This window comes from Silurus aristotelis (genome assembly GCF_946808225.1).
Source record: "Silurus aristotelis genome assembly, chromosome: 18".
Taxonomy (NCBI): Eukaryota; Metazoa; Chordata; class Actinopteri; order Siluriformes; family Siluridae; genus Silurus; species Silurus aristotelis.
In genome coordinates, this window is record NC_139591.1 from 8,114,699 (window position 1) to 8,132,900 (window position 18,202).

General features: G+C 40.4%; 1 protein-coding gene across 4 annotated transcripts in view; it reads left to right on the top strand.

Annotated features, from left to right (window-relative positions):
* The window catches only part of dyrk1aa (dual-specificity tyrosine-(Y)-phosphorylation regulated kinase 1A, a), a 15,340-nt gene extending 2,320 nt beyond the window's left edge, over window positions 1–13,020 (top strand). For 3 of the 4 annotated variants that reach the window (XM_083569087.1, XM_083569086.1, XM_083569089.1), the window contains exons 2-13: window positions 175–287; window positions 385–454; window positions 4,693–4,889; window positions 5,304–5,423; window positions 5,584–5,772; window positions 5,919–6,066; window positions 6,522–6,808; window positions 7,037–7,183; window positions 7,948–8,088; window positions 8,209–8,512; window positions 9,075–9,196; window positions 9,386–13,020. In XM_083569087.1, the coding sequence (XP_083425213.1) occupies window positions 445–454; window positions 4,693–4,889; window positions 5,304–5,423; window positions 5,584–5,772; window positions 5,919–6,066; window positions 6,522–6,808; window positions 7,037–7,183; window positions 7,948–8,088; window positions 8,209–8,512; window positions 9,075–9,196; window positions 9,386–9,970 (2,250 nt within the window). In that variant the 5' untranslated portion in view covers window positions 175–287; window positions 385–444 and the 3' untranslated portion in view covers window positions 9,971–13,020. Of the gene's footprint in view, window positions 1–141; window positions 288–384; window positions 455–4,692; window positions 4,890–5,303; window positions 5,424–5,583; window positions 5,773–5,918; window positions 6,067–6,521; window positions 6,809–7,036; window positions 7,184–7,947; window positions 8,089–8,208; window positions 8,513–9,074; window positions 9,197–9,385 lie in introns of all 4 variants that reach the window. The other variant, XM_083569088.1, reaches the window with a different exon arrangement.
* Window positions 13,021–18,202: the final 5,182 nt, after the last annotated feature.

The following is an 18,202-nucleotide window of genomic DNA, read 5'->3' on the forward strand; positions in this document are numbered from 1 at the left end:
AAAGTTACACTTGTAGTGCACATGCAAATTGGCATTCTTTCAAATGGTTTTCATTTTATTTATTTTTTTGTTTTTACACATTTAGTTTTAACTAGTTTTAAAGCAATTCTTGATACTACTACTACTATTATATGTTGGCAGGCTTGATAAATGGCCTGGTCATATTTCTTGCAGAGCCTCACCAATGATCGTGCAAGTTGAAGAGAAATCCGAAGATCGACCGTTGAAAGACCCTGCCGAGGCACCAGGGCTTTTCTGCCTTACATACAACTTCAAAGTTGGCTCAGGTAACCTGTATTTATGTGTCCTTTTTTCCTTCTGAACTCTTCTCATGAGTTAAATGGAAATGATGGTAATTAGTAATATTTTCTGTTTCTGTTGTAGTTAAGTGTGGTTTGCAGATGGACTCCTCTGCCAGGATGATATGAGATTTGCCAGAGGACGATGCATACAGGTTAGCCATTCCTTCTAGTCGTTCGTTTCGTGGCGTCTTGGTTGCGAATATTGGGATGGGGCCGTTAGGAGCATCTGTGCATATTTGCCTTGTCTTTTGTTATTAGACACTGAGAAACAGGCAGGAGAAAGAGAGTGCAAGGGCTTTCCAGCCACTCGGATTAAGTTAAGGTCGTGTCTGAAGAGTGGGATCCAGTCCATGTGTGATTGTGATCAGAGTAATCATATCAGGGTCCTGATAGGTTTATAGCGAGTCTAGAAAAGAGCTTTCTTTTGTACGCCCAAAGCCGAGCATGTATTTTGCCAGCCTTTTATTATAAGTGTGTGTTGGTGCTTGGGAGAGTTGTTAGGAACACGGTGCCAGGTTTTTTGTGTTCAGATGAATCTGTGCCACTCTGTGCCTCCACTTGCTGTGGAGGCATTCAGAGACGCACCCTTAGCCGTGCTGGACTTCCTGAGCTATTTAAAAATCTCCTGGAGACCGTCCAGCCTATCAGACCAGAAACGTGTCTCTGATTAGTAAAAGAAGCACAAATGGTTCCTTATTTGTGATCAGGAGGGGGTCATTTCGACCAGAAGAGTAAATCAGCTTTGCATGAAGTTCTCTATTTAGGGCAAACACACTCCTCAACTATAAATGTTTAAAAATATAGGCCATGCTCCCTCCTGGCAGCTGCCGCACATTTTCTGCTCCTGTCTCCAGGGTCAGCTATCCCGAGTTCCTTTCTCTGAGAAACTGATTCCGGGTTCCTAACCCGTGAGCTTTTCTGTCAGCAAATACTGTGTTAAACTGTGCTGGGAAATGTGTCAAAGTGCAATGCAATTTCATGCCTGTTACCCGTTTTCCTATTGGTTCGTGTGCCGGCTCTTTGCCCTAGCAACAAAAGTGGGTTATTTGCATACGCTTTCCCGATTGGCTCCCACTCCTGCGCAGCAGCCAATAGCGCTCAGTCTTCCTGGTGGTAGGCTATGCTAATGAGGCACTGTTGCTGGGGGTTGAGAGGCGCCGGTTGCCAGTGAGCTTCTGGTGCATTGTGACTGCCTGGTGAGAGACGGTGATAAATGAGGACTTAATGATCTGCACAATTCCCTTTCACTGCAGACACGTTCAATGTTTCAAAATGCCGCTCTTGACAACGCACGTCAGAGTGTGTGGCTATGTTAAATTGAGCAGGCGAAATCAGATTGCTACAGACCGACAACAGGCAGTCGCCGAAGTTCTGGTTTTGTTTCATTGTTTGCTTTGCGCGATTCCTCGCCGAATCCCCGTGCTCTCGGCTGAAATGCAGGCACACTCGCACAGCTCGTTTTGTGGAGTAGTTTTTTACTAAACGTTATTCAGTATATAAATATTTTTTTTAAATAAGACTGAAATACACGTTCGAATCTCTTCATTAAACATTTCACCTGTGAATGCAAGGTGCCTACAGTAAGTGTGTATGGCCATGCCATCTCATTTTTCGGATACAGTGTGCTTCAATAATGTAATACTGTAGGGATTCTGGAGGGATGGTTTGAGCCATGGGCGTATGTACGTGTGTGTATTTGTGTATTGGAGAAATGGGAAGTGTAGTTCTGCAACAGCACTGGGAGGATGTGTATTTGTGTGTTCCAAGTATAGATCCCGTGCTACTGTTGTTGAGCTCTTTGGTTTGGAGAGTGATGAAGAACCAGCTGAGTCACACACACACACACACACACACACACACACACACACACACACACACACACACACACACCATTCCAGTTGCACTTGTTCTCTCTCTCTCTCTCTCTCTCTCTCTCTCTCTCTCTCTCTCTCTCTCTCTCTCTCTCTCTCTCTCTCTCTCTCTCTCTCTCTCTCTCCTCCTTCTCTCTCTCTCTCTTCTCTCTCTCATTATACAATGGCACCAGGCAAAAAAGTATTTAACTGAGTGTGTGAGAAGCTACAGTTTATGTTGGTCATATGGACAGTATCTATAATATTCTGGCCCTGGGGATTACACATTTAATGTTGAAAATTACACATTAAATGTTGGAAATTAACCTAATCAACTAAACATGTCTTTTACTGTATTGTTCTTATGCAAGCAATCATTGCATGCAGTTTTTCTATTTACGTTTAGCTGACATGTTTGTAAAAAAAATATATACATTTCTATTGTTGCATTATTGTTTAATCATTGAAAGATTATACAAGAGTAATACATTTATTGGGGAAGGTTTAGATGGTGGGGGTAATGAATTAAAAATAGTATTTAAAAGTCTGAAATGATCTGATTATGTTCCTTCTCCTTACTAAGTAAAGCCTCTGTTTTAAGCCTGTGTTCATTTAAAAAATCCTGTAGGCTTAATCCTCACCTGTTTCTGTTTGCGAATAAAGACATGCAGTTTAAAGTTATATAATATTAATTTTATATTATTAATAATGATAATACTTTGATTATGGTTCTTCAGCTGAGAAAAGTTTAGCACAAACACAACCTTGTCTTCCAAACACGTTAGCCTTAATCCTAATATATATGCATATATTTGTTTTATTTTGCAAAAGAACATCAGCCATAGTTTGCTCTCTCTGGTCATTTATGTTTTGACCATTATTTAAATACAGTACTTTACAATAACGTAAGTTAATGTTACATTTTCAGTGGTTGGGAAAATGTAACATTACCATTCGATGTGGACTAAGATTGCTGATAGAAAAATGTGTAGAAAGATTTTCAGGCCTGATTTATTAAGTCAATCTCAGAAGGCCACAGTTCATACAGTAGAGATCAGATGATTCATGAACGCTTCATGTTCAAAGCTATGTCTATTCATCTGGATTTATCTGAAAACTGCATTTAAGTTTTTTGAATTAATTCTGTCTACAGTAGTCCAGACATTTTTCACAAATTGCTCATTCACATTAAAATATCTGAAAACACTTGCATCTATAATATCTGTGTGGGGTGGAAAAAAAACAATTTCGCATAATTTCTTTCAGGACTTCTAATAGCATTGATGCTGACAAGGTTTTTTTTTTATTGGGCAAAGATTTGAAACCAACCACTATAAAGGTGTTTATTTTGAGTTAATTGGGTTACGTAATCGACTTGGAATATTTATTGATAAAAGCTTTTTTTTTTTTTTTTGGCCACACAAAAATGTTTTATCAGTTTGGAGAGGAGGCCAAACCATAGGAAAATAGTTGCTTTTTCATATTTATCCAGATTAATGTTGACCTAACCTAACTGTTAAGTCCTGTATGCAGGTGACTGGGTAATTTACGTTCACATATAATAAATATATTTTTATAGAAATCTTGGTATATACTTGAAGCATCTTTTATAGTAAGACAAGGACTGGTTCTAGGGTGCTGAACATTAGCATTGTATTTAATAGTGATTATCCAATTAATGAACAAATTTAGATATGCATACTGATGAAAGCGAATGATTAATTACACCATATTTTTTTTTATTTTTTAAATATAATCCACCACTATCCCAACTCCTTTCATTACATTTTTTTGTACAGTTTAATATAAAATGAATTCAAATAAAAAGTGTATTAGATCGGCTTTTGAGGGACTGAAGCAAATGCTTGTATGTATTCTTGTGACAAAAGCATGATCGCACACTTCTGTTTTAGGTCTGCGCTTTTTTTGGATGTGCTGTAACCTGATCTGTAGTTACGGAGGCAGACTAGTCTCGCGAAAGAACACATTAGACCTTCCCGGCATTTGGCACGTAACATGTTCAATTATATTGTGATGTGCCGTGTCTTTGGTCTGTTGAGCGAGGAGTTAGGAGAGACAATTGCAGCCTTTTACCTACTTATCATTTTACCTCTAGAGGGCACTGAATGGGCTTGATACCTCTTGTTTGGGTCACTACAAACCTTTATTACGTTGGTGTAGCGATCCGGTGTGTGGTTTGCCTGGTTTTGCTGCTGTGATGCAGGTCATGATGGGCTGGATGATAGGCAGTCAAAATGGTAATTAGAGTAGGATGGAATACCAAAGACACGTAGGTGTTTTCAGGACTGTGGTTCAGGTGAGAACCCTGTCTTGGGTTTTACCATGTGGATTTTTATTATTTACTGTGGTATTGTGTGTGTGTGTGTGTTGTCTCTTTCATATTCTTTTGGTTGGTACTACGCTAGTGGTATGTGTATGTGTCAGCATGTTTTAGTAATGTAATACTGTTGCTGGGATTTATTGTACTGATGTGACCTCTTGGATCCATTGTGCTGATTGTATAATGTATATACTTATAGGAGGAGAGACCTCAGCATGCAAACCCTCGTCTGTCCGGCTTGCTCCCTCGTTTTCGTTCAATGCGGCAGATGTGCAGATGGCTGCGCAGACGCCCCATTCTCACCCGCCATTCAGTGACGTCCACCAGGCAAGCGCTGAGGCGCCGGCCCCCGTGCTGCCCTACGGCCCACAGGCCCCGCAGCTCAACACCACCCAGGTACCCAGACACACCACTTACATGAGGCCTCTACCACTCTAATGTTCTTTCACCCATTATGTACGATTCGACTGTAATGTATTTATGTACGGCTTAATATGATCCACGTTTACTGCGCTCAGGCCAGGTTTCTGATTCTGCACACACCCTGTGATGTAGAGCGACTCTCATGTACAGTTGATCCATTCTCCAACCAAACATTACTTATCCATCTAGTGATTCTGGGGTTTTCTCCTTTCTAAATAATTATAAGTATTATATAATATTATCCTGCATGACAGATGCTTCTCATGTTATAAAATGTAATGATAATGGTGAATAAGTTGTAAAATTTTCAAATGAGCTTTGGCAAATCTTTGAACGCAAACAATACGTGTGTGTGTGTGTGTTTTTTGTGTGCATGTGTTTGATCAGGTGACTGCTGATGTGGTGATGTTACAAAGGCGAATCCCCCAGTGCTTTCGGGATCCAGCGACAGCCCCCTTAAGAAAGCTCTCCATTGAACTGATCAAAACTTACAAACACATCAATGAGGTAAGAGCACCGCTCCAACACTACTCGCACGACTCTGAAAGGCATATGTTCAAACTAATGTTGTGTGGGTTGGTTTATTTTCGTTTTTCTTATACTGAATTGTAATTGTCTAGACATTACTTTCCAATTAGAGGCTTATATCCATGTTTCCTGCCTTTAGGTTTACTATGCAAAAAAGAAGCGGCGGCACCAACAGGGCCAAGGGGAAGACTCTAGTAATAAGAAGGAGAGGAAAATCTACAACGATGGCTATGACGATGACAACTTCGACTACATTGTTAAAAATGGCGAGAAATGGTTGGATCGCTATGAAATTGATTCATTAATAGGCAAAGGCTCCTTTGGACAGGTTGGTCTGTCTTCAGCACATTGTTTTTAAATCATTGCAGTCGATTGTTAAGGAAAAGTGAGAATTGTAAACATTGCTCAAACAATTTTTGCATTGTCATAAACTGACGTTCATTGACTTTGGTGTTTGTCTTCCTCTGCTGGCAGGTTGTGAAGGCCTACGACCGCTTGGAGCAGGAGTGGGTTGCCATTAAGATCATAAAGAATAAAAAGGCTTTTCTGAACCAAGCACAGATCGAAGTACGGCTCCTGGAGCTCATGAACAAGCATGACACAGAGATGAAGTACTATATCGGTAATGAGTGCTATTATTGAGGGTTTTATATTAAGCATTCTGAGAATAAGTCTTGGGTGAGGACCTGTGAATGACTACAGTATTAGACACTAAGCATTTCCATGGGTGACGGTGCCATCTAGTGTTTCTGGTAAAATGTGTCCTAGTGCACAAGGTGGAAGCTGTAGCTGATTGGTTAAGATGTTGGACTCTGACCAGAAGGTTGTGAGTTTTAATCCCAGCACGACCAAGCTGCTACTGCTGGGCCCTTGAGCAAAGCTTTAAACCCTCAACTGCTCAATTATATAAATTATATACTTTGCCATAAATGTAATGTATAATATTTTTTTTTAAACCAACAGTTTGTTAGAATGTGGTCTTAATTAGAATTTAAACAGTTTGATGTTTGGATGTACTTTGCAATATATTTAAGCTCATGACATTGACTGTCCTCTGTCATTGATCCATGTTCTTAGTTCACCTAAAGCGGCACTTCATGTTTCGAAACCATCTCTGTCTGGTGTTTGAGATGCTGTCCTACAACTTGTACGACCTGCTCCGTAACACAAATTTCCGCGGGGTATCGCTGAACCTGACGCGGAAGTTTGCGCAGCAGCTGTGCACGGCACTACTCTTCTTGGCCACGCCTGAGCTCAGCATCATCCACTGTGACCTCAAGCCTGAGAACATCCTGCTTTGCAACCCCAAGCGATCAGCCATCAAGATCGTCGACTTTGGCAGCTCCTGCCAACTGGGACAACGGGTGCGTGGACAGCACCGGATAGTCGCTGGCTATTTTATTCAAATGTTTGTTTAAAATTTGTTTCAGTTTGCATTTAGCAAATGCTGACATGCTTAGTAATCATCACAATTATAGGGTTAAGCTTTAATAGATTACAAGAAACTGAGGAAGTAAATGAGGAAGTAAATGAGGAAAGGGTTGTTCTGAGTTAAACATGCATTTTTTTTCCCACCTCTTCTGTATTCTCAGATATACCAGTATATTCAGAGCCGCTTCTACCGCTCCCCTGAGGTGCTGCTGGGCATGCCGTATGACCTGGCTATAGATATGTGGTCATTGGGCTGCATTCTGGTAGAGATGCACACCGGAGAGCCTCTGTTTAGTGGAGCCAATGAGGTACGCGTCATGCAAACGTTATCTGTAATTAATTTGTTTAAAACCATTGTTTATTGAGTTTAGTGTGCTTATGAGGTGTCAAGAAAACAGAAATTATGAATTAAAATTTTTTTTTGTTGTCCTGAGCAAAGCACAGCAAACACATGTACTTTGTTTGCTCATAATATAAACGGTTGTTTAGATTTGCAAAAGCTACACACTGTTAAAAGGCGGAGGAGAATGTCTTTCAGCAGCTGCTTTTATAAAATTTGATCCAACTCATTAAAACTTAAACCATACAAAATGTAAAATAATTTATCAGCTGTTTCTGCGGGATCTTAAAAAGTCTCAAATTAAACATTTTAGGCCTTAAGAAGTCTTATATAATTTTCAGATCCATGTAATTCATGTTACACTACCTTTAATTCTCATTGAAATGCTTCCTTTAGCCCAAAAAAAAAAAGACTAGTCATACTACATTATACATCTAGTTAGTTTCCATGGTTTAGTAGTTCTTTCTTTCGCTAGTCCTTACCGCTCCTTTAGTCCGGCTCCGCCATCCACTGGCGAAGCACTGCCACACCAATAAATAACTGCACGGGGAAATTATTGTTCATGGAATCAAATACATACTGCAGGTGGAGTGCTTTAGGCATTGGGAGATTTATTTATTATTCATTTATTAGTAAGGAATGTGATTTGTAATAGTGAAGGAATAGAAAGGGGTTTTAAACGTGGTAGTTGTCTTTTATAGTTTTGTATTCTGTGTGAATTTCCTTTGGCAGGTGGACCAAATGAATAAAATAGTGGAAGTTTTGGGGGTCCCTCCCGGTCATATACTGGACCAGGCGCCAAAAGCAAGGAAGTTCTTTGAGAAGACGTCTGATAGCACATGGTGTGCGAAGAAGACCAAAGACGGGAAAAGGGTGTGCTTCTCGTTCCGTTTAAAAAAAAATTACTAAATAAATAAAAAATAAAATAAGTGTGTACCAACCATACTGTTTGAATAATGCTAATCATTCATTTTAACCTTTTTCTTTTTTTAGTATAAGCCAGCAGGCTCGCGTAAACTGCACAACATTCTGGGTGTGGAAGCTGGAGGGCCAGGCGGCCGTAGAGCGGGAGAGTCGGGCCACGCTGTTGCTGACTATCTGAAATTTAAGGACCTGATCTTGCGGATGCTGGACTATGACCCGAAAGGCCGCATCCAACCATACTATGCGTTGCAGCACAGCTTCTTCAAGAAGACCGCTGACGAAGGCACCAACACCAGCAGCAGTGTGTCCACGAGCCCAGCACTGGAGCAGTCTCAGTCCTCTGGGACCACGTCCAGCACCTCCTCCAGCTCAGGTACCAGCTTTAGACTTTATACATACTCCTATGATTAGGCTTTTACTGGGGCAGTAACAAGTCGCATTCTCTAGAATGTGTATAAATGTGACCCTGCACTGTAACCAGAGAGTTCCAAGGATGAAAATCCCATTTGACTAGAAGTGACTGTATACCATTCTGTACTGTCATGGTCTCATGCCTTTACTGCTTTTCTAAATCTTCTGTTTCGTTTCCCAGTGCAACACTGTTGCTCTTTGCTGTCATTGTGTGTGACATCTCTTGCACTTGACACACTCAGTGTGTATCTTATTCCTTTAACACAGACTCTGACGTTAACAATCATTTTGTCACTCTAGTGTATTCGAAGACTTCAGCGAGTCAAAACTAGTAAGGATGTTTTATGTAGCTTTCAAAGCATGCAGCAGGATCCACATGTCACTGACTGTCTGTAGTGCCTTGTCAGTCTCAGGGTTTTTTACAGCTGAAGGCCAAATTCCGCAGTGTCTTATTTGTGTCTATTATCTGCATTCAAATTTGTCAGCGGGTTAAGCTAAACAATGTGTTTTGGACTGGTTTACAGGAGGGTCTTCTGGAACAAGCACCAGTGGGCGTGCCCGCTCTGATCCCACCCATCAGCATCGGCTTAGTGGAGGCCATTTCAGTGCTGCGGTAGGGATGGACTGCCACAACCTCTGCCCTCAGGTACAAACATACAAACGCACACTCAGCCTGTGTCTGGTTGCAATGATGCAAGCCTCCTGAAATGTAACCAGAAAAGTCTTTTAAAGTCTTTTAAGAGATGGATGCAAGCATGCATGATTAATTGATTTTAGATTGCTATCAGTTTTTTTCTTGTTACTCCAATTTAATTAAATTTGCTGTTTGTCTCAGGCAAGGCAGGCGTTTGGACCCTCTCTGGGTTGGGTTGGTGGAGATGGACTCCAGCAGGCAGCCGGAGAGACTCATCCAGTTCAAGAGACCACGTTCCATTTGCCTCCCCACCAACCCAAACCCCTCCACCCTCACAGCTCTCATCACCATCACCACCATCCCCATGCGCATCACAGCCAGCATGGGCAAGGCCCAGCACGCCCACGCCCTCGCATGTACTCTCCATCACACAGCGGCGCCTCCACGCAGGACTCCATGGAGGTATCGCATGGCCACCTGTCCATGACCTCGCTGTCTTCCTCGGCCTCGTCCTCATCTACGTCCTCGTCATCTACGGGCAACCACCACCATCACCACCCCCACCAGGCCTATCAGAGTCGCCCGCTGCCACTGGGCATAGGCTATGGGCATGCCTTTTCCAACCCACACCAGGAAACGGGCACGGCCGGACACGCTGCATACCCACTCTCTACGAACTCGGGCTTCATAGCCGAAACTCATATGGGCCTGCGCCAGGGCCTGGACCGTGAGGACTCGCCCATGGCTGGTGTATGCGTGCAGCAGAGCTCGGTGGCCAGCTCCTGACTACGCTGAGAGGACCGATTTTTCCCTCCTCTGTGTGTGGGTTAAAAAAAAAAAAAAAGCTGGTGTTTTTTTTTTTTTTCTTTTTCCGAAAAAGTGCATAGAGATTAAAAAGCTGCTGTAAAAGAGAAAGGAGATGATGACTGACGCCACATGCGTGCTCAAAACTCCTCTCTGCTCACTTGCTGGAGGCCTCTGTTTCAGTCAGTTACCGGTTTTTGGCTTGGAACGTTTTTCAACTGAATTTTCATTTTATTATTAAAAGAAATCATACATTTATTCCTTTTCACTCAGCTCTTTTAAATTGAGTATTAACATATGCACCTTCCTGGCAACCATGAAATTAGGTTTTCATTCAAGGTCTGGGAGAAGGTCCAGTGGTCTTGGAGATGGGCGTTTCTCTGCCTGTATTCACCAGAAATGCAATGTGTTTTTAAAAAAAACAAAACAAAAAAAAATTCACTAACGGTTACTCTGTCAACTGCCATTTTTTATTTCCCTTTTTTTTCCTTTTCTTCAGCAGGCTTGTTTGTTGGATGTCTCTCCCCCACCCCACCCTTCATGTGTAATTCTCTGATTTTGAGTTTAGCAGAGCAGCAGCACTAGAGAGAGCAGGCATGCCGTGTAGAGGGCGCAGTCTTGTGGGTATCTCCTATAAAAAGCAGAGTGTGAGGTGTTGATCCCTTAGAGGGTGCGGTTTTTGCAGCTCGCTCCCAGGACATGGGTATCCCAGAGCAACAGTGTTTGCTGGTGTTTATGTATGGTGACAAGCTCTAGAGTGGGCAGTGGAGTGGGCAGGAGCCTGGTACTGGGCAGCAGTGGACAGCACGTTTGAAAAATGGCCTTATCACGCACTGAATGAAGAAAAGCTGGACATTTACCCTTAAACTGGGGGGAAATAGCTTTCCTGTATTTTTTAAAATCTGGAATACACAAGTCTTTACACATGAAAAATAGGAAACAGAGTATGAGAGTGGTTATTCGAGGCCTTCCTTATCTAGAAATCTACTATTTGGGAGTCTTTTTTTTTTTTTTTTTTTTTTTGCTGGCCTTGTGAATTCACAGAATAGTCTTGCAAGTTGAATGGAAATAGCTACTACCGAGTCCCTTACTGCTTATTTAAATTTTTGTTCTCCCTTGCTTTCCCTTCTTTGCTTCTTTTAATTTTGTTGTTTTTCAGCATGTAATTTACATTCGAGCCTCTGCACATTTTTTTTTTCTTTTTTCTTCACTCTGGAAATCTTAACATGCAGACGTTTGTGACTGCTTTTTTTTTTTTTTGCCTCACAATTATGCTGTGAATTTTAGGAGAGTTTATTTTCCCTTTTGATAATTTATTGTACCAAAGCAGTTTTTTTTTCATAGCACATAGATGTCTGTAACCAATAATGTAGCAGTTGTGCACTTTGAAACAAGGTGTATCAGATTTTTTTTAAATGTCAGTAAAATGGCTGTATCTATTGCTTTATTGAAACTGGAACTGTTGTTAATGCGGCATATTTACTGAGAGCTGAATCCCGAACAGTGTCCTCTTTTTTTTTTTTTTTTCCCATATTTGAATCGGGGGGGGGGAATAGCTGAATCACAACTTTTCTGTTGTACATTTTAGTTTTGCTTCATTCTGTGAGGTGGAGGGAGGGTCGATGCCCGTGCCATTGCCTGCTCTGCGGGTTCCAGAGCTCCAGGGTGGCCATTGAACAACTTGACGTGAGGACAAGAAGCGGTGCGCTGCATAATCCAGTTTAGACTCCAGTTTTTGAGGTGCCCCGTTATCTGGGTTCCACTGCCTTAAGTGTACAGCAGCGTGCTTTCATAAACAAACTGTGCAGAAAGTGCACCAAACAAAATGTGCAGCCCCTGCCAGCTCAGCAAGCATTGTGCGAGTTCACATCCAACCTTCACGAGCTCAGATAAGATTTCCAGATTGGCTCTTGGTAGCTCAGGAGCTGGGTTCGACGTGTGAGCACAGCCTGGTCTACTAAAGTCGTTTCTCTGTATTTTTTATTTTTATTTTTTCTTTCTCCCACCACACTTTCGCTAAAAGTACCTTCATACCCTGTCCTGCTTTCACGCTACATCTCTTGCTTTCACCACATGAGTTTGATTGATGCCTATAAATACAAGGTAAATGGTCCTATAGGGTTCTTGTTCTTGGCCAGCAGCAAAGGACAGCTAAAGGGAGGAGTCCATGGAAAAACCCAGGCTTCAGGTGTTTACTTTGTGACCCCATTTTAATAGCTGAAATAGAATTTATGTACATATTTATATTTTTTTAAATAAAGGAAGTTTAGAACTCACTACTTTTTTCCTAATGGTATTTTGAGTACATTTAAGTCAGCTTGGTGACCATGCAGTGGAACTCTGTGGTAGTCAAATGGGTATCAGTGCTTCCAGCCCAAAGTAGACAATGCTAGTACAAATGCAAAACTCTAGGGTTTCAATCGAACAGGAGAGTAGATCTTCATACCTTAAATATAATAGACAGGGTATAGTGTGTGGATGTGTGTCTACAAATCCGAATGACAGCAGTGTTTTCATATATTCGTATACATAAGAGATTATGTATGCCTAGTACAGGAGATATTTTTGTTGTGTTAATTTGGCACATGCTTCAATAAAAATGGGTCCGTATAAAAACTGAATGTAGGCTATTGCTGGAGGTGCATGTAGCAAAGTGCACAGCGGTCTTTCGACAGTCCGAACCGCGCATCCTCGATAAACAATGGCTCTTCGCTCCGAATCCCATAACTGCGACTACCCCAGGACGAGCGCAAAACCCCACTGCGGCTTTCCCCTCCTTGCCCCGATCCCTGGCCCCCAGGCCTCCACGCCCACTTCAGAGTCTCCACTCCTCCTCCCTTTGGTTCCAGGACATCTGGTGTGCACTGCAGAGCTGAACAGCATGACAGAAGGATAAGTACCTTTTATCCACAGATTGTACGATCAGGACTTTCTGTGTAAAGTAAAATGTTACTGAGAGGCAAAAATGGACAAACCCTTTGTACTATATTCAAGCGGTCTTATGTATGACATAAAAAAGTTGCTTAACTTTTGCTTGTCTCTTGTTTTTGTATCGTGTCTAAATTCTAGAGGCGGATTAACATTGTTCTTGTAGGGCACTTTATAGCGGCATTGGTAAGCAAGGAGAGAGAGGACCTTTCTGTTGAACCCTGGAGGCCTGTGAAGTCGTCAAATGGATGTAAAATTGATGGCTGATTTTATAATCACATGATATACTGGTCAACAAAATTGTAAATCTTTCGGGAAATTCCACTTCATCTGAACGGTCGTTAGTAGATTGTTTTTAAAGTAGGATTTTTATCTGGCCCTAACAGCAGCTGTAAAAAGCTGGTGCATTAGCTATAAAAGTGGATGCATGCTCAGTCCAGAAGTTCCTCTATATCTTATTCACCACATGAGCTAAGCATCAAACCTTCCATAAGGTAACAAGTGTATTTGGGGAAAAAAATGTACAGGCCTTGAGCACTAAACTTGAGAAACGCAAGTCATAACCTATTCTCTTATTTGGCTTTCCTTTAAAAAATGAAAACATTCAGAAAGTTTACACCAATTTGAGCACTTCAAAAGAGAATTCTGTTTGCTCCTGAGTCTTCTGTTGGCTTGACTCTTCTCAAGTGGGTGACTAACAGAAAATGGGGCTGCTCAAGAGAAGGAAAATCTCTGAACAAGGCAAAGAGGACTCCTCCAAGAAGAATGATGAGGGGAAGTTGTTCAGCTATATTAAATAAATAAAACCATGCAAGATGCCTGTTCATTAAAACAGTGCTTCCAAGTTGTTGATGACTTCTATAAGGATGAGCTCTCCAAGTGTAGAGTAGGCCTAGACATTAGTTTAATGAAGGACAGGTGGTAGAGATGCACACACACTACCACCTAAAGTGCAATTTTCAATTTCCATTTTGTTGGGAAATTCCTCAACATCTGGAAATTAAGAAGAAGAAAAGTGGACTTGAGTAATGGCAATAATGTAATACTGTCTGCACACCATGTTTGGGGTATTTACCGATATCACTGTAAAATTCATTCAATTCAATTTCATTTTATTTCTTTAGTGCTTCTAACAATGGACATTGTGCCAAAGCAGCTTTACAGAGAAAAACAGGTCAAATGTAAATCTTAAAGCTTTGTGCATAGAAGCTAGTAGTGACAGTAGCAAGGGAAAACATTACTGAGATGTTCAGAGGAAGAAACCTCAAAAGGGAACTTGTCCTCATTTAGGTGGCACTGAATGTCCATTCATTATAGTTTTATTAAGTGTGCTGTTCATTTATGGGTCCTTAAATAGAGACAATACAATACTTAAATACATGCAAATTACATTTCAAAGCCATTGTAGCAGACTGTTTTTATTAAATTAGAATCCAAATCCATACTAATAGTTCTTGAGTTGGTCACTAACTTCATGAACCTTTAGGATGTTCATGTGGAACCATCCTCAGCTTCACAGAGGATGGGGTCTTCAATTGAAAATAACTCCTTCCAGGGGTAGGACGTCAGAGTGGATCAACATCATTCATAAGACACTACACACTTTCTTTTATTCGATCTGACCACAACACCAGGCTGAATTTTCCCTACCAGCACCTAATGGAAGAAACAATCTTGTACTGGCTATAGCCTGTACTGTATAGCCAGTATTTTACGTTTTAAGTACTTGACATGATCGTGAAAACAAAAAAAACAAAACATGTTTCATACATTTATCTACATTATATAATATTGTTATACACTGAATACTTTCTAACGTGACAAAGAGAAATAGTGTCCCAATTAACCACTAGATGGCGCACTTGTCCCGTGCCTCACACCTCTTCCAGGCCCCGCTGCTCTCATTTGTCTGTATGCAATGCTGATTTTATTTTTTAATAGCAACACATGACCGTAGCTGTTATGTGCATATTTATTTTTATGCATTTGGTCATCTGACGGAATGCAACTGTTTAAATGACCTCGACTAACTGTAAGCACTTGTCCGGGCCTCAGTGTGTGTTCAGCCAAAATACACAATAATCTCCGTTTCAATGTTAAATGTGTTTACCGGTAATTACCTCACACATTGTATGTGTCGTCTAGCCAATGCAAGATGAAGCAAGTTGCTGGTTTTCAAAGAATTTTGAAAAGCCGCACAGATTTTTTTTTTTAATAACCCGATGATCAAAAGAGTTTATGCAGATTTATGCAGGCCCACGTGCACATAATGATATTGTTCTCTGCTTTTGGTCAGTGGCACTGGTCACAACATGTGTTGCTGCATATGCTGCCTTCAGAAGTCTTAAACAGGTTCGAATTCCCAGCCAACTTTCTAGAACATTCTTGGGATTCTAGAAAGATTCACTAGATATGGTTTTTATATAGTATTTTGATTGATATGTGTAGACTATTTCATGTATTTATATCGCATTCAGCTTTCACATATATTATCTCTATATTTAGTAATCAACACTGCATACATTAAGGCCTAAATCCTCAGAGACAAAGCCATTGTTAGGATGGGAAGACTATTCCACAGGGCCTATATAATATGAGGATTTAATTATAGAGCTGAATTCTATAGTTCATTGGCAGAGCGGATGAATATATATATATATATATATATATATATATATATATATATATATATATATATATATATATATATATATATATATATATATATATATGGGTTATTGATTCAATTTCAGTTGCACTATTATGGTTTCATTGACTCACCTTCGTATTAAAATTCCCTGAAGCCTTAGGGTTCTACGGACATTATTGGGTTCTTAGATTCCTATGAAAGTTCTGCCTAAAGACCCTGCTTGAAAAAGAAACCCTCGGTTCCACACAGTTATAACCCAGATACACAAAAAAAAGCACAATATGAGGCTGTTTCTAAAAATACCAGTTGCATCTGGATCAAAATAGCTTCCAATAAGTGCTATTTCGAAGCACAGAATTGTGAGAAGTATAAAGAGTCTGACTATAAAGAAAACTGGTTAGTGCTAATTTACTGTTGAGGATTGAAGGTTTTAGTGAAATCTCTGTAGAAATATTCTTCGAAGCACCTCATACGGACGATGTAGCTGCATAATTAAGCAGTTCCTTCTAATTACTGTGTGAGAGTATCCCAAGTCTCTGCCCCAGGCCTAATTAAAATCAGCTCTCTGCTGGTAACGCGTCCGAGTGCTAATGAATGGAGATATTAGCACTGTAGAGCAGTGCGTCTTTAGATGGGTACAGGAACCCTCTCTCAACACTCTCTGCTCTGCTGGTGGAGTGGAGGATTACAGCTGTCGAAATAATGAAGATAAGACTGGCCTTCTATCAATCAATGTTAGCATCCAATGTTTTTGGCTTTTTGTATAATACTGTCTCTTGCCATGGCATTACATCATATATTTCTGATTTGTCTTTTGTTTGGCACCGTATTGAATCACATTAAAGGATCCTTAAAGAACCATATCCAAAGAACCCGATTTGTTTAAGCTTTGCTGAAATTTATATTTTTGATTCGGAGTGGTCAGATTGATTGCTTTTCTAAAACAGCACGTTGTCCTTAAATAGATACAATGTTGACAATGTGGCAACATGCTGTTACAGGAAAATAAACCACTTCTAGTGATAAAAGCATCAACACCAGCGTACAGGACGAATGACGTGCCATTTAGTGCATTTAATGCATTTCCATATAGAATAAAAGCATTTAAACTGTTCAAAGGAGCATAAAAACTGGATTCTATTGTTGTGCAGCCATGTGAACGCTCAATGGGAAAAATTGAGTTGGACAGATTGGTAAGTTTGACCTTACATACACATTAGTACAATAACGTTTTTCAGACTGTGCAAATCCCATGCATTGCAGCTGGGTTATTCATTTATCATAGACATCTTTGAAATAAAGACAGTATACTATTATCTTTAGCAAACACAAAAGGAATATTAAGATATGGTTTATTTCATGAGTATTTATAGAAATCAACAACAATAAAATCATGGTGAAATACCTCTAGAAACAGTAAAGATGATAATTGTACCATATTATGGCTTCTTAGTTAAAATTTTAAAAATCAATGTCTAAAAGAAACGAAAGGAGCAACTAAAGTAAAATATGTTCAGTGTTCCTGACAGTAATTCTCCCTTAGAAAACCGTTACAGGGGAGTCAACGTAGTTGTGCAGATGAGCAGAGGAGCCAGAAGATAAAACCTCAGCCACGGGGTGTGTGTGTGTGTGTGTGTGTGTGTGTGTGTGTGTGTGTGTGTGTGTGTATGTGTGTGTGTGTGTGCGCTTAAGAGCGGTCTTTCCCCTCTGGATGGCTTGCTTAAATGGAGAGGGGTCCCCTAGTCTGTCAAGGAGCACGATTAAAGGGCACTTCAGCAAATATAATGTACACTTAAGGTTGTGTACATTGCCTTTCTGATTCTAAACATACAAACAGCTTTACAACTTGTCTTTTCAAACAGGTCAAAACGCTTTCTCTCGTTCACTATGTTTGGCATGCTATTCCTCTGTACATATAATCCAAGCTGCAGGTTATATTAAATATTACAACAGACAATTTGCAAATACACTTCTTTATGCCACTGGTTTTCAACGCACCTTTTAAAAGTTTAATAGTCAACAAAACGTTTCTTGAAGAAGTTGGAAATCAATAGTAAAGTCCTGGAGGAGTGATGGCTGTCTTTGCTAGACTTGAGTTACATTTTGTTCAGTGGGAAAAAAAAAAACCCAATAAAGCCATTCAGATGCAACCCATTTCATCTTTTTCAACCATTTTCATCTGAACTTCTGTTAAAAAGAGAAAAAGGAACGGCTCCCATTTCATTCTCAAATTGCTTCAGTGATACAGGGCTTGGTCTCTTTGGTTGCTTATGTTCAAAAAAATCTTAAAAAAAAAAATAACGTATGTTTTGTCAGTGCTGGGGGTAAATGCCCAAATCCCCTAAATGTACAGCAAAGCACTGTTTTGCGAAGGAGTACTGAAATATTACACATTGGAAATATACTATATTTTTAAGAGGAAGTTTACCTGAGGGGCCTGAAGGGAAAAAAGGTTTTCGTTTATGACTGCTAGATGATCAAATGACAATTAAAATAGGAAATGTTTCTCAGTCTTCAGGGAGAACATGTGCAAACAGCACACCATGAGTCAACTGGGAGCTACACACACACACACACAGCACCTTAGGCTACCTGAGGCACACTCGCACACGCACGCACATACATGCCTTCTGTTT